The sequence below is a fragment of the Cydia fagiglandana genome, chromosome 23, assembly GCF_963556715.1.
Source record: "Cydia fagiglandana chromosome 23, ilCydFagi1.1, whole genome shotgun sequence".
In the NCBI taxonomy this organism is placed as follows: domain Eukaryota; kingdom Metazoa; phylum Arthropoda; class Insecta; order Lepidoptera; family Tortricidae; genus Cydia; species Cydia fagiglandana.
The window spans coordinates 7,736,053-7,753,308 of NC_085954.1; the positions used below are offsets into that span (position 1 = coordinate 7,736,053).

General features: G+C 42.2%; 1 protein-coding gene across 1 annotated transcript in view; it reads left to right on the forward strand.

Annotated features, from left to right (window-relative positions):
* LOC134675758 (uncharacterized) overlaps window positions 1-17,256 on the forward strand; it is a 43,486-nt gene that overhangs the window by 279 nt on the left and 25,951 nt on the right. Inside the window, exons 2-13 of the mRNA XM_063534068.1 lie at window positions 618-731; window positions 1,293-1,420; window positions 5,237-5,385; window positions 5,637-5,811; window positions 5,992-6,156; window positions 6,952-7,142; window positions 8,539-8,721; window positions 11,468-11,600; window positions 12,287-12,424; window positions 14,268-14,397; window positions 15,354-15,499; window positions 16,173-16,309. Of these exons, the coding sequence (XP_063390138.1) occupies window positions 618-731; window positions 1,293-1,420; window positions 5,237-5,385; window positions 5,637-5,811; window positions 5,992-6,156; window positions 6,952-7,142; window positions 8,539-8,721; window positions 11,468-11,600; window positions 12,287-12,424; window positions 14,268-14,397; window positions 15,354-15,499; window positions 16,173-16,309 (1,789 nt within the window). The remainder of the gene's footprint in view (window positions 1-617; window positions 732-1,292; window positions 1,421-5,236; window positions 5,386-5,636; window positions 5,812-5,991; window positions 6,157-6,951; window positions 7,143-8,538; window positions 8,722-11,467; window positions 11,601-12,286; window positions 12,425-14,267; window positions 14,398-15,353; window positions 15,500-16,172; window positions 16,310-17,256) is intronic.

Below are 17,256 nucleotides of genomic sequence, written 5' to 3' on the forward strand. Positions count from 1 at the left end.
ATTTAAAGTAAGTAAGTAAGTAAGTAATCATTTATTGTCAGATTATGCAATAAGGCCACTTGCACCATATACATACTTAACCCGGGGGTTACCAGTACAATTTGACACTGGATTACCGGTTTAACCAGTTAACCCCGGGTTAGTGGGATGGTGCAAGTGCCGCTAAGTCGTATAGCTCGATATGTTTCGATCCAATTTGCGAGGATCCTCTTCACGGAGCAACGACACGCGTTCACTGGTCGAAAAACTCACTCTTCAATGGGTCTTCACTAATTTTAAAATAATTTAAATATGTCTGATTCTCACGGGAATTCCCGTGCGTAATATGATACTAATGATGAACCGATTTGCACATATATTTTTCTAATATATTTATTTTTTACTAACGAAATTGGCTTGCCAAACTATAATAAACAAAGGGCGGCCATGGATGCAATATGGTGACATTGGCGATGAAGAAGAGAAGATGAATAAGACTCTTTATAAGCGTTTTATCCATCTCGCATCATTTTACGTCATAAATGTGACAATTACATAGAAATTGGCGCCCTCATTTATTTTCTACTATTTTATTGCGCACTATACTTACGGAACCCACGGTATTTTGCTATTTCTAGTGGGTTTCCTGATGGATGTCGTTTCGTATCTCCACTACCTGCCCGTTCCTCACCAGAACCACATCAAGGTCGTCTGCTACTTCATACGTGTGCACCGGCCTTTAAGATTCATCTGTAAGTACTAAATAAATATGCACTCCGGCCGGAAAGCATCAACTTTCGGCCGGCTACGCTTAACAAACTTGCCGTTTTCCGGCGTATAGGCAGCAGAATAATAATATATAGGTACATACCTTGGCCAGTAAATAACAAAGCCTCAGATCACATGTGATTGTGGCCGAGGCAAAGCCGATGTCGACAAACATGCGATCTGAAACATTTCTTACGTTACTTCCCTAGTAACTTAATGCTACTTACTGCTAGTTATGTAATATTACACTGCAAACGTTGCATTTAACGAACATACAGGATGGGAAACGACTGACCTGAGAGTTTAGCTGCTTTTAAAACGACATTGTTGCTTTGCCACACGCCCAACACGGGAGCCGACCGTAAAATCATTTGAGAATATTCATACTATACTTGACTGACGATCTAAGCACGGTACTTGACGGAAAAGCTCTCTACTATATCACGATTGTACGAAATACTATTTTGCCACCCTATTTAATTGTATAAAGAGTTAATAAATGTGATGTCTGAACTTAAGACATAAGCCAAGATTGTTTTATCCAGGGATGACGGACAGAGACAAGATGAACAGCAGCCTCCTTGTGACCACGCTCAAGTACATCTACTACACGTTTCTCCTGCGGATCATGTGTGCGTACTTTTGGATGTACCTCGTTGGCATCAAGTTTAGAGTAAGTCTCCTTCGGATTGTTTATCCTAGATTTAAATATGTAACGACTAGAGATGCAACGGATAGTTGTTTGGCCGGATACCGGATACCGGATATTCGGCCTGACCATCAGCCGGATATCCGGTATCCGGCCGCCGGATATTCGGCCAACGCAACTATACCTACATTTCGGTTTTTCAGGTGCGCATTCTGCAGGTTTGACCTGTTTCCTAGTGAACGTTCGCGCAGACTCATTTCTAGGTTCGAAATGAGTGCGCGTGCAAGTCAATGGAATTATTAAATTGTTTAAAAATAATAAACAAGTACGATTATGACCGTGTCTGTTTCTTCAATCCAATTTGTTTACTCCGAAATTAAGCAATGTTACTATCCGGTATCCGGCCGGATAGTTGGTCACTATCCGGTATCCGGCCGGATAGTAAAATAATGGCCGGATAGGCCGGATACCGGATAGTAACCGGATATCCGGTGCATCTCTAGTAACGACCTCTATGGAGTCCTGTATTTCGATATAAAGATATGTCGAGAATCGTGGGCGTATCATAATATATCGGCAGCACATCAGAATCAAAACAAATAAACAAATAAACAAATAAACCTTCAATCGTGGATGACGAGGGCCTTCAATGAAATACTATATTCAACTCACAGCAAGCGTGGCTCACTCCGTGATTTCGTCGCTTTGCAACAGGTAGCTAAAAGTACATCCGTCCCACACCAATTTTGGTGGATAGCCATAAGCCGTGCGTGGCGCTGTCGCCACCCAGCGGCCATATCTGTCCTGATGGGTTACTATCAAATGTACCTTATCGCTAAAGGACAATATAGCTGAAATGTCTGGATTGTGTTATGTCTTTGTGACAACATATAGTCCGTTTTTTTTAGCATTAGAAAGAACTTCGCAGAAGTAAAAGCTTCTGGTTCCAAATCCGGCACTTTCAGCGGTAATAATTTGAAGTAAATTATATGTATTGACCATGCTACATTAGATAATTCAATAATTATTAACAATTAAAGAGCCCGATAAAGACTGCACGCTTGCTTCTGTGGAGTTCTTTCTAATGCTAAAAAAAACGAACTATAGACATGAATGCTCAATGCCTCTTTAGCAAAACGTCTGGATCTTAGAATGTTACAATTGAAAATGACCTAGCAGCAAAAATCCTTTGTCTTCGAATGTCTTTAGTACTTAATAGACATAAACGCTAATTAGTCTGTATTGTGTAATGTCATTTTCACTAAATGGAATAATCGCCAAACGACTCGTTAGCAAAACGTCTTGATTTTGATATGACACTTGATAATTAAAACCTTCCTGCGCATACTATGTATTGTAAACACATTGACACATTACATTTCCAGACGTTTTGCTACTAACTCGTTCTGTGTTCACGTCAATTAAATAATTTTACTTTCGGCTTATTAGGTATTTTAATCATACGGACTATCGGGGGGCACGGCAGTGCCCCCGCCAAGTCGAGCGCGAAGCAAACACTGCCGTACCGTACCATCCTTTACTGGAACCATTTCGCCGCATTTTCAGGCCCCTATCTGACAACCTCTGGATAAGACCAGAACGCAGAAATTTTGGTCATCCAGTAAGCTATAATCACATACTTAAAATCCAAAATTTCAAGTCTGTAGGTCATTTAGTTCCGAAGTTAAGCGAAAGCAAAGTTTCGCATTTATGAAACTCACTCATGATCATCAGAATAGAACTAGTACTTCCCATAAACTCAGAGAGCTGAAATTTGGTACAGAGTTAGGGTTTAATGGCCACATAAAGGGAAAACCTAAAAATATTGCAATATCAGTCACGTTTTAAAGATCTAAGAACTGCATAAGTAAGTTTGTAATCCCATATAAATATATGATATTACAAAGTTACTGTTGCAGTTCCTACAAATAGTAGGTAAAGTAAAGTAAAGGTACACTACGATGTACGATGTGAGTATGAATGAAGATATGTTTAGTTATGATATGTGTATGTACATAGTATGGGTATGAGTACCCGAAAAGAAGGACTGCCTACAAAAAGAGATGAGATCCCATCAAAAACATTACATGTAAAAAGGTGCAAGTCTCGCAACGCTTTTACTACAAAAAAGTTTTGAGATGTAATGTGAAACCAAGTCGGTTATTTTAATCAGTGCCAGGGGGTGTTAAAACCGTATCAATAAGATATCTTTAATTTGTAATACGTATAATGACTTGGCCATCGCACGGCTGCATAATGACAAAAGGATCATCGTCACCTATTAAAAATAATTCTAATTGAACATAACTCTAGCGCTAATTGCAGTTTGAGCATTACACATATTTACGAGTACGGTACGAGTAAAGCATTATATATGTGCGATTGCCAAGTCATTATATGATGATTAGTAACGGATTACTGATTATTATTTAATTATTAGATTTAATGAATGGGCAATACGAAAAACTTGCTACTGTACAAGAATCAGAACCGGAAAAAAAGAAAAGAAAGATTTGTAATAATAAAAAAACTACTCCTAAAAAGAAAAAAAATGTGTTAAATAAGAAAATCTAATAAAATAAATCAATATGCCCACGTTTCTACAAAAAGAAGTGAAATCCCACCAAAAGCATTCTGTAAAAAACTAGCCAAGTCTCGATGGAGCTGCTTGTTTATCTCTAAAAAGTAATGAAATCTAGACAAAGTCGTGCCAAGTCTAAGGTTCCTTACTGCGATTTCTTTATTATTATAGTTAATGTTGTGTGACTTGGCCGTTGAAGGGTACACAAGGGTACAAAACCAGGTGCTCCATGACACCATTGCACCAATCTGTCGCCAGAACCGCTACCCATTGACGATGGAAAATTGCCACTTGGAAAACGTTGATTTAATAACCAGTCAATTGTAGGCTTGATAAAGCTGCGTATTTCAATAATACTTATGTATGGGCGAGCCTGAAACAAACACTTCTTTTTGGTGCAATGGCAGATTGGTGCAATGGTGTCATGGAGCACCTGGTTTTGTACCCTTGTGTACCCTTCAACGGCCAAGTCACACAACATTAACTATAATAATAAAGAAATCGCAGTAAGGAACCTTAGACTTGGCACGACTTTGTCTAGATTTCATTACTTTTTAGAGATAAACAAGCAGCTCCATCGAGACTTGGCTAGTTTTTTACAGAATGTTTTTGGTGGGATTTATATTTCCAGACGTTTAGCTACTTAGTCATTCTAATTCTTAGCCATCCAGATAAATTGACTCTTTGCTGACTGAGTATTCTACTTTCATGTCGTCCAGCTGAATTGACTCTATGCTGACTGTGTATTTTACTTTTATGTCATCTAGCTGAAATGGTCGTTTAGCGATAAGGTAATTTTGATAGTAACCCGTCCGAATCGTAACGGACGCGTTTTGTTAGAGAGTGAGTCTTCTGTACCTAGTACTATTATTTATTCTGTGCTCACAGTCTTTACTGGACAAAACTTCATCACAAATCACAGCACACGTTACGTTTCTTATCTTACCCAAACAGAGGATTCTTGACCTAGAAACCGCCACATACGTCATCCTCTCCTGTTCGTTCTCATCGTTCACTTCTGAACAATGATTGACAGCATAACTTCAATTGCTCTGGGCTTCAATTGTTTTGACAGCGCACTCTGTGACGCCTTTGCAGAACTGCCCCGAACGCCACGCAGGTGTACGTAACCACCTAGTTTGCTCTATTTGTCAAAGGTTGCGTGATTAAACTCATCTTAAAGGCGATAGATGGCACAATTCAGCCATTCTCCGACAGATATATTGAATTGAATTGTATGTTTGTTTTTGCTATTGTAGTTTGGTCGTCCCCATATAAACGCCCAACGTCGAGTGATGCAGCTCGTCGGCTCTGTGCTCACGCAGATCGACGAACAAGACAAGCAACCGGTGCAGTTCGAAATGATGTATGCCATGTACATCGTTAACAAGATTTTCATACCTATTGGGTAAGAATCTTAAACGTCACGTCGTATTCATCTTCCTCGCGTTGTCCCGGTATTTTGGCACGGCTCATGGGAGACATGGGAACCTGGGGGGGTCCGCTAGTTTTTACGAAAGCGACTGCCATCTGTCCTTCCAACCCAGAGGTACACTAATAACAGCCGTATTCGAACAATGAGACCAATACATATCTCATTGTTCGATTGCGGCTGACAGTCTTTTAAAACCACATTAGGCTTTGATATTTTGCTTCCAGCCCTCCAGATTTGACCCTAAACGATACCGACCGCATAGTGTTCCTGATGGTGATGGTGACAGGCACCCTGATGGTGACGGGGGCGGCAGTGGCGGCGCTCTCCTCCGTCATCAGCGTCCACATGCGCCCCGAGGAGAGCTTCCGCACGCGGTACAAGATCATCATGAGGGATCTGGTACGATTCAACTTCTTGGGGTTCAATGTCATAATAATTAGAGATGCCCCGAATAGTGGTTTTGGCCGAATGCCGTATACCGAATATTCGGCTCATCTCCCGACCGAAGCGCCGAATATTCGGCAGTACAGAACTCTTCTTTGACAATCTTCTTACAAATAAATACATATATCACTTCAGACGAAGTCCGGTATCCCCGAAAGCCTCCGCAACAAGGTGGAGACATTCTACAAGATGTACTGGCACAAGCAGCGAGCAGTCTCAGACTCTCAACTGCTGCCAAGCTTCCCGCCCGTCCTGCCCAGCAGCGTGTACACCGATGTCTACTTCGAGGCCACACAGAAGGTATTCGAACATTGAATCCAATTAATAAAATTATATGTACCTATCTCACAAAGGATACATTGTACAAACTTAAGAAACTAAATCCCGTTCTGAGCCATGCCGGGTCCAAAGGTCCCCATCAGACTAGCAGCGTTACCCCACTGTATAGCGATGGAGACCTGTTGGACAAGCCATGACTCAGAACGGGGGTCATTCCCCTTCTCCCTGAGGCGCTTGCCTAGCTCTCTGAAGAGCTCACGTGCCTCCCGACCCCAGGACCCGGTTGCCTCGCCAGCGACGGGCACGAAGTCGTAAGTGGCTCCCAAGGCAGATTATTTTTGTACATTGAAGTACAGATGTAGTGCATAGTTGTTTTCCATCATATTTTCTCGGAAACGTTCGTATTTCCGAACGTTCGTATGTTTACCGAGCAAAGCTCTGTCTCCCAGATATTTTACAAACGTCGATATCCCTATTATGAGAATGGTGAAATTTTGAGGGTCGCGTAAACAGTTTTTTGAACCAAATGGACGAAACAACATTTTTCGACGCCATAAAATCTAGACTACTCATGCAACTCGCAACTCCCCGCGGACTGCTATATCTCGAGTTACCTTGTGTTACGCAGCGTACTACGTAGGCGAACAAGATGCGAACGCGAAGCGAAGTGGGGTGAATCAATCCTTTTATACCTATAGAAACAGTGTCCTACGCGGGCGATCTCGTTGCGAACGCGAACGCCTTGGGCCCGACGCAGCGTTATCATCAGAGCGGCCTTCTTATCTCGTCGCCTTACATACCTTGTGTTATCTTCAGAGCGGCCTTCTCCGCGACCTGTCGTACGAGTTCCTCTCAGAACTAGCCAGACACATGGAGACCATCTTCTACATTCCTGGTGACTGCATCATCAAGCGGAACTCTCTAAAGGACTCCATCATATACATCACCTTGGGAGACATTGAGGTTAGTGCTATAAGTAGTTCTTTTTTATTAGCATTAGAAAAAAGGTAAACACTCTTTTTAAAAATCAGCAGCTTATGAAAGCAGAAGAATAGGTATAAATGATCGTATTAGATACATAATTGTCATATATTTGCCAACTTATTTTTGAAACGTGTTTAAAAATTAAAAGCTTGGCTAAAAGTATGACGCCATCTTTTCGAGCATAATTTTTTCTTGGTTTTCTGAGGCACATTTTTAGACTCTATCTTATATAGAGTTATACATATCTTTACCGTTAGTAATGTGTACATGGTTATCAGATGCTGACAGCTGAAGACGACGTGTCTCCCATGCTGCGTTTCACACGCGGCACGATCCTCACGCCTTGGGGGGGCTGCGCGGCGGGCGGGGGGCGGGCACACGTTCAGGTGTGTGAACCGACTATTTAGCATAAAACATTTTGAAGGAGGAGGAATTATAATTGCATCAACATATTGTTGTGGCGACGTTTTTCCCCGAAGAGTAATATTTCGAGAACATTTCCTTCTTACCCTGAGTCGACGAAGCCCCGCTACGCGGGGCTCCTATTTCCGGGCGGTTTACCCTTCGGGCCTCTGAAGCTACCTTACGAACCTAACCTACCTACCTATCGTAAAAACATTACGAATGATGGAATGACAGAATGGGGAAAAACGCGAATGGGACAAAAAATATTGGGAACAAAAATTTTGGGTAGCTAATCTAAACATTCATTTGAAAGTGCTTGCTGCTAGGCGCACTTGAATAAAGAATGTTTTGAATTTAAACCATGAATCTTTGAGGTTTTCAACATTTTAGATTTTTGGAAGACGGTTGGGCTGATTTGGAAAATTATTATTTGTTTGAAAGGGGTCTCTATTGTTTCCCAAATAGTTCTAAGTCATAATGTATTGTTTGTCCGAATTTTCGTTAGTCATAATTGGTTTTTCTCAGAAAAGCGTAACTTTTTAGGATTGCCATAAAACAAACCTAACCTAACCTAACCTATCTACAGAAATAACCTTATGAAAATCCTGAAAACTTAACAGTTTCAGTTTTATGACTAACGATAATATGACAAACAATACATTATGACTTAAAACTTTATGGGAAACAAAGGGACCCCGTTTGAAAGGGTATAGGTACTCGTACTTCACAGTTGGTAGAGTCCAGTAGTAGTCCATTGTTAATTAAGCCAGTAACGGATAATGGGAGACATTATTTTAGGCACCTAGATTATTATTCTTTTGGGGATTTTTAAATTTACTTGTCTAATGTCTAATTTTAAACTTAATTTGACCAGAGACAAAGCTCAGCTCATTTAGTGCCAGTTGCACCAACCACATTTGACAGACTGATCATCGTCAGCCGGCGCGCCCCGCGCCTTTACTATGAAACTTTCCATACATAAAAATTTAGCGAACTCTTTAACGTTCGTAACAGTTTGGTGCAACCGACCCTTAGTGTATTGTATATGACGCAGATGCGCGCGGGCACGTTCTGCGCGGCGCGTGTGCTGCGCGCGCGGGGGCTGTGGCGCGCCGCGCTGCGACTGCGAGGCAGCGGGCAGGCGAGACTCATGCTCAACGAATTACGAGTAAGGAAAGATTACAGTATGTGCAAGATGTAGAAAATTTTAGGAAAATTTCATGGGAAAATAAGGGAACTTTCATTATGGAAACGGAAAATTTATATCCTCATACAAAAATATGAAAAGTTTTCGAAAATTTTCGGTGTGGAATATTTCTTAATTGCAAGTTTTTTTTATTGCCAGTTAATAATATTCATTATTTTCTCTTTCTAAGGACCATATGAACAAAGTGAAGAGACATTATCATTTCATAAGAAGACCTGCACCTACAAAGTAAATATTATCTTACGTTACCAAACTCACCAAAAACTTACTTAGCATTTACTTAGTATAATTGACGGATGGTTTTTATATATTCAACTCTAAGTATTTTGATATCAAGATATCTTCTTCTTCCTCGCGTTATCCCGGCATTTCGCCACGGCTCATGAGAGCCTGGGGTCCGCTTGACAACTAATCCCATGATTTGACGTAGGCACTAAGTTTTTACGAAAGCGACTGCCATCTGACCTTCCAACCCAGAGGGTAAACTAGGCCTTATTGGGATTACTCCGGTTTCCTCACGATGTTTTCCTTCACCGAAAAGCGACTGGTAAATATCAAGTGATATTTCGTACATACGTTCCGAAAAACTCATTGGTACGAGCCGGGGTTTGAACCCGCGACCTCCAGATTGTAAGTCGCACGCTCTCACCGCTAGGCCATCAGCGCTTCTTGATATATATTTTGATATCAAGATATATTTCTGTGTCCCTAGTGAAAAAAGGTATAAGTCTTGGGCAGGGCCGGATTAACCCTAAGTCAAAGTAGGCAACTGCCTAGGGGCCCCGCCTCGGCTAGGGGGCCCCGCCGCGGCTAGGGGGCCCCGGCGGCTCAGCGCGAACCAAATAAAATTTTGTTCCATAGGGTCAAAATTCATGGGTAATTGTTTTATTCTTATAATAATTAGTGTGCTTTGTTATTGTTTTTTTTTTTCGATCCATTCTTTAAATTAATGAAATACTGTAATAAAATTGAAGCAATACGTTACAGCAGCGATCGGAAACCAGCGGCCCGCGAGCCTCCCTGGCTATTTTGTATGTATTATTGACAAACGACAATGTCTGATAAAGTCATAATACTAACAAAGTGCGGCCCGCGTCCACTTCGTTAGCTGCTATGTGGCCCTTGGCTGCTAAAAGGTTGCCGACCGCTGCGTTACAGTATACGGGGCGTATTCTGCGTACCTGTTCTAAAATTGTAGGTAATATAATAATGGGGTTTTCAGGAAGAATGGTTTACTTTTTTTTGAACAACCATCAACTTTTGGGTTATTTCGACTCAGAATCACGAGGACTATTGATTAAAAGAAAAAAAAAGAAAGAAGACGAACGTGTCCCCATTTTTTCCTAGGAATGCTCGACGTTCAGCCTCACTTTTTACCTCAATTTGCCATTGGTTGGTTTGTGTTCCACATCTCCTCTACTTCAGCTTAGCCTTTGGCCTCGCTGCGCCAAGCTCGGCCTGCGGTCTCGCTTTTTACAATGGACATTGGTTCGTGTCTGTGCTCAACTATTTTATCCTAAAGCCTGATGAAGCACGGCTTTGACTTCACATGAAAGCTCGCCTCACTGGGGCACTTAGGACTTTTAGGCCCAGATGAAGATCGATGAATCTGCGATATTGTTAACAAAAAATTTCGCGCTCGCTACGCTCGCGTTTCTTTTTGGTTCTTTAGTTGACCCTGTATCATCTACATGTTAGCTTGACTGGTGAATGAATAGAGTTAGACCAAGAAAAGTCTGCAATAATTTTGATATCATAGTAGTGCAAGTGTTATTTATACGTCATGAATTCATAGAAGTTATGACGTTTAAAATAACACTTGCACTGCGAGTGCTATCGAAATTGTTGCAGGCTTATCTTGGTCTAACTCTAGTAATTTAAGTAATTTTTACATATGGAAATTCTTTATTATTAGGTTGATACTAATCATGTGGCTCAGCGTTTAGTCTTATGGTCGGACAATCGCTATTCAGCCTCGCAAAATATTAACTATTGAGTAAATCAACTTTGCGGCACTAGTTGAGCTTAGCCTTTAGCCTCGCTTAAAATTTGCCATTAGTGATTAGAGGTAGAAGGAAAGTGACGCTGAAGCTCACATCTTTGGTATTCCACTGGGAATTGGCCTAAAGGGCCTTCTCCACACTTGACGCGACGCGGAATCGGCAAAAACCGATAGAATAAAGCTTTATGTCTACACAATAAGAGCGACAAAGCCATCGTTCGATTTGGATCGGCTCGGCCGACGCCAGAAGATTGAAATTAAAAACGCAAGTTTATTTCTCTGTACTAAATATGCTGTGCGCAGAATTGGCTGTAGGGGGGCCCGAGCCTCGCACTGCCTAGGGGCCCCGACATGCTTAATCCGGCCCTGGTCTTGGGCAGCACAGTTTTAAAAGGGTGTAAGTTCTAAGTCACACCTGTGCCCTTTTACTCCTAAGCTGCGTGAGACTTGTACCCTTTTTCACTGGGGCCACAGATTTAAGCCAAAGTATGTCGAGCCATGCTCAGTGTAGGGTTCTGTTCGTCACAATAGGCTGCCTTGTACGGGGTTACTATTAGATAAGTATCCTGTATCTACCTACATATGTAACTTCGCTGCGCTTTGTACGTCTTTACTAAGAAGGGAAGACTTTTATGCACCTGTTCGAGGTCTATTCTGACGGACGGGTAGGTAACAGAACCCTAGACTGAACATGACCCGACATGATCTTGATCGGTCTTTATCAATTACCACAGATACAAAAGCAGCATCCTCGAGTTCAAGAAGAGCCTAATGGCCCTGAAGGAGGCGCGAGATGAGGACGGCGAGCTGCTGCTGGCGCGGCCCGACTATCTACTGGAAATCGCTGGCTGCTATCTCATGAGAAACGTAACAATACATTATATTACCACACATACAAGCAGTATCGTAGAGTTGAAGAAGAGCTTGATGACGCCAAAGGACTATCTGCTGGAGATCGCTCGATCGCTCGCTGCTATCTCATAAGAAACGTAACTACACATTATACATTTTTAGAGTCTAAGGACCACTGGGGAGTTACCACGGTTACCAGTACAATTTCACACTGAGTTACCGCCATTTACACCATCCCACTAAGCCGGGGTTAACCGATTAAACCCTTAACCCTGTGTCAAATTGTACTAGTAACTGGTAACCATGGTAATTCCAGGATTAAACGGTTAACGCCGGGTTAGTGATTGGTGCAAGTGACCCTTAACGATTAAACTGGTTAAATCCGGGATAGTGGGATAAGGTGTTTTTACATATATAGTTTATTCCGTAAAAAGAGTCATTCCGTAATTTCGAATAATCTGCCAAATTAAGTTTAGCTGCTGTTCACTCCAGTCGCTCTATCGCTGTAATCATAATTGTGGCACAAAGTAACTATTATGATCGATGCGAAAACGATAATTCTCTTCTGCTCACCTGGCAACACTGCACGGACTGATGAAGTGATGACTCCGACCGATATTTCCTAGTATCCACGCTGCTCAATGAAACTGAGTGATGTTCTACATTTGGTAGCCTTTAATAATTAACTCGTTTACTTGCAGCGCGCAGACGCGACATTGACGGACGATTCGGATCCGATCTGCCTCCGACAGACCTTCCCCTGCATCCTGCAGCCCACATCCTCGCTGCTCACCGCTTGGAACTGGTTCATGGCTTGTCTCATCTTGACCGTGTGCTTCGTGAGTAACGCAGCGTACTACTTAGGCGAATAACACACGAACGCGAAGCGAAGCGTGTCCTACGTGGGCGATCTCGTGAACGCGAACGCCTTGGGCCCGCCGCCAGTGTTGCCAACTTGGCATAAATGATGCCAGATCTGGCATATTTTCACTCGCTTTGGCACCAAAATTTTCCATTTAGCATCTGGCATATTTTTTAGCATAATTTAGTCTAAGCCAAGTTTGCACCAACTTGGCAGAAACAATATGCGCCATCGCCTTATGTGGTTCATATTTTCATGTGAATTTTGAATTTTGTGGACGGATGGACGTCAACGGACTATATAAAGTTGGTCAAGCAGATCTTGTCAGTAGAAAAAGGCGGTAAATTTGAAAAAAGTATGTGTTTTAGGTGTCTAATTTCAAGCATTTTTTTAGCATAGTTGTTTCATAAATCTTTGGCATAATTTTGGCGTAATCTAGACATTAGTCTAGCATTTTTTCAAAATCCGAGTTGGCAACACTGCCCGCCGCGCCGCGTCGTGTTCGCGAGTTGTTCGCTTACGTAAGCAGCGCAGCGTAATCGGAAATGTAGGCTTAATTTCACTGGTTATTCAACGGGTTGGCCGCTGATAGCAAAATATGAGTTTGTCAGGCACTCGACATGGTTTAAATGGGACGGCCGATGTTGGTATTGAATTCTCCATGCTGTTTATAACTTATATGGGATTTGAGAGAACAATCAATACGGCTCTGATAATGTTCTGACATTTTTGCTTCGAGACCATGCAGCAGAAATGCTATAGGAGAGGACAATATGATTTGGACAACGCTTTTCAAAAGTTAATATTTTCAGCAATAGAAGTCTTTTGCTATTTTATTGTAGAAACAAAATAAACTTGACTAAACATTACTATTATTTATTTATTACCATGGTTCCAATTATTGAGTCATTTGATATACATGTGTAAAATTCATCATGATAAACAAAATATTTGTGTAGAATTAGACGATCTAGTTTTTATCGGGCCTAGTATTACCCTCATCGGTCCAGGTGAATATCAGTCACCCTGACCAAATGTGCCAAAAATACTACAAAATACAAATACAAATACAAATGCATTTATTTCATTACTTTTTAGATCAGTTCTTAGGTATAATATAATGATTAGGTAGGTAATTAGTCCATCTTAGGTATATGGAGTAAGTAGGTAAGTATTTATCTAAACATTATGCAACAAATTGTGTAAGTAATGAAAAGGGTGCGGGTACAGCTTGCTGCATTACCTCAATACTGGCGGGCATGACCGTGCGCGTTGGAGGGTCTGCCATCTTGTAGTCTGAATCCGAAACTACGTGCTACCTGTATCTACCGTTTTCGTCGGTACGTTTCCTTGTGTACAGTAGGTTCTGCTATCTTATGTGCTACATCGGAAGCATAAACGACACATTTACGCCTCGCGCCAAAAATCTGACGGCTCCTATGCTGCCCCCTATATTTGTTTTTTTTGCAGTTGGGCCTAAGCAAGCCATACGGCCAAATGTAACAATTAACCAACCATCAAACAAATGTGTATAGGCCCAACCACAGCCCAAGCAAAACCACCACCGTTGAATAATTGTATGATTTATTTAAGGCCCAACGTAAACATTACTCTTACTGCCCTCTGTTGGGAATCTTCGGAAGAGCCTTTGTCGAGTGCCCTCCAGCAAATCGTGCGGCCAAATATAACGGTTGCCCAACTAATACGTAAACAAAGGCCAAACCAAATCCCTACAAGAAAATGCTATTAGGGTAGTTCATGCACGGGGCCTATAGGTACAGATAACAGCAAAGTTACGACTTGTTAATTATGTTGCACAGATATACCCGTACCACATCATATTCAAGCTGTCCAGTTCCTCGGAGTTCCGTTTCTTCGACACGATGGTGACCGCGATCTACGTGCTGGACATCATCGCCTATCTCTCGACGGGAACCAACGTTGAGGAAGGTGATATAACTAACTATTTTGGCTCAGTGATCCAAAGAGAATCTTGGCCTCCGAAACCTGCCACTTGTCCCAAATCCGCGCGACTTCCTGCCAGTTACTGACGCGAAGCTGAAGCAGCTCCGCCGTCACACTGTCCCAGCGATACTGGGCGGCTACCAGTCGGTCGTCACAAGAACGCCCTCTTGACAGCCCGATCATTTCCCATTCTGAGTAGGTGACGAACCAGCGAAGCCCGTGGGCTTTCGTTTTTCGTGGGCTAGTTAGGTTATATACTCGACGCTAGCCCAAGCGTTCAGCGACGTGCATACAATGACACAGACTTTTTTTTATTTGCAAATTATACCGGCCGCCTCACGATGCTTTCTTATCATTACACTTTTTTTACAATTGCCCCTGAACTCACAATTATGAGGTCGGATTACGAGTTTAAGGGCCACTTGCACCATCCCCCTATTCCGGGGTTAAGCAGTCAAACCGTTGACCCAGTGTTAAAATGTACTGGTAACTATGGTAACTCTAGGTTTTACCGGTTAACCCCGGGATAGTGGGATGGTGCAAATAAACTTTACTTACTTACTGCTGTGGCGCAACGACCCGAAGTGGATCTTGGCCTCCGACACACCAAAGACCGCCATGCTACTCTGTCGAAAGCCGTTTCTGTCCAGTCGACGGCGCCGAGTTCGCTAAGGTCTTTCTGCACTTCGTCTCTCCAGCGGTACCTAGGGCGTTCAGACGGCCTTCGGCCACTTGGTACCCCAGTACGCCCTCCAGACTGCACGATCTTCCCCCATCCGGACTACGTGCTGCGGGTAAACTTTATGGAGATGATACCACGATAACAAGCAGCTGCGGTTCCGATGTTTTTTTTAAGGTGCTAGCTTCGGCACCTATCATTCTTTCTATCAGTTCTATCGCATCAGCCGTTATCAATGTTTCTACCTCTTTCTAACACGCAGGCGTCCCTATAACGTTCATGGAGACGGCCTCGAAGCAAGTGCGGTCCCCGTGGTTCGTAGTGGATGTGGTGGCTACGGCACCCATCTTCTCTTTCGTATCGGAAGGAGAGTTACGGGGCATTAACAGAATCCTCAGGTTTCCAAAGGTACCTACTTTTAGTTTATACACTTATGGCGTTACAGAGTGCATAATTTTCACGGAAACTTACGAACATATCTTGCTATTATGGCGTTTTTCATTAACCCTTTACCAGGCTAAGGGATATATATTTCCCACATACGGCACTTCAAACATGTGTTCTATAAGCTCTAAAAAAAACAGAGAAAAAAAAAGACTGACATTCGATTGTCATTTTTTAAATGTCAGCCTGGTAAGGGGTTAAAGTCCGTCGAATCTAACAAACTGTTGATAATTGTTGGTCCCTATATGTCATTTTAACATTTCTTTTTATTAGAATGAGACCAAGAACAGCGTTTTGTAAGTAGTTGCTGAGTTTTACGAATAAGAGGATTAAGGGGGTTGTAGTAACCATGGACGGACGCCAGGACTCAAGATATACTTAGCGAAGGACCTAAATGTATAGACCCATTGAACCCAGAATATATTCTGCCTCAAAGGTATATACCTACTACTAAACTATCATCATCTTCCTAGCGTTGCCTGAATTTGCCACGACGCTTAGGAGTTTAGGGTCCGCTTGGCAACAAATCCCTTCGAGTACTTATGCTCTAATTTTTACAAAAGCCTCATAGGGATCTGTCCGGTTTTCTCGCAATGTTTTTCTACACTGAAAAACTGGTTGATCTATACTTGCCCAGGTCATCCGCATGATCCAGACCCTGGAGGAAGAGTGCGTGGACCACACCAACCTCATCCGATTCTTCGTGTGCGCACTGCTGCTGTTCTTCGCGTGTTACTGCCTTGCGTCAGTGCAGCAATGCGTCCTCTGCGACGGGTATTATGTCACACTACTAGGCACTAGCCTCTTCAAGCTGGTTGATCTATGCTTGTACCAGTGGCGTGCAGTGCATACAAAAAAAGGTAGGCACTAGGGTAGGCAGTCCATACAAAATGACCAAAAAAAAAGTTGCCGATTTTTATAGTTTGCGTTACATTCCTTCAAGAATGACTCTTCTAGAGCCCGATTTAAGTCTTATCTCCACTGCACGCCACTGGCTTGTAGTAGTAGTAGTAGTAGTAGTAAACTCTTTTTTTTTTTTTTTTTTCCTAGCCTACTTGGTGTCCCACTGCAGGGCAAAGGCCTCCCCTCGTTTTTTCCACTCGACCCTGTCATCGGCATAAACTCTTTATTGTACAAAAAGACATATTAAAAATAACATACAATTAGCAAGAAGTACAAAGGCGAACTTATCCCTTTGAGGGATCTCTTCCAGTTAACCTTTGAGTAGATGAGAGGAGAAAGTGAAAAGAGGGTGACAAATGCAGCAAAATGTACAACAAGGTACCAGAAAGATAAAGGATATAAATACATACAAAATTTATAGGATAAACATACATATATTACACAAAGAGGAATGGGGAAAATACACAAAAAATTGGAAAGAATTAGAACGATATAAAGCAACTATACAATAGAAATATAGACAAATTAATCAGTCAAATCAGATAACCATAGCTTCTTTAACCTCTCCTTGAACGACGCAACCGATTGTGCCAGCCTGAGCGACACAGGCAGCTCATTCCACAGCTTCACTGGACGCACTGCGAAGGACTTGTTGTATCCTCGAGATTTGTGAGGAGGGATGGCAAGTGATAAATTCGCGCTCGAACGCAGACGGTGGCCACTGCCTTCAGCCAGAAATTGAAATTTTTGAGAAAGGTATAGAGGAGAAGAAGGTGTAAAAAGAACATTAAAGAGAAGAGAAAGAGTGTGAAGATCTC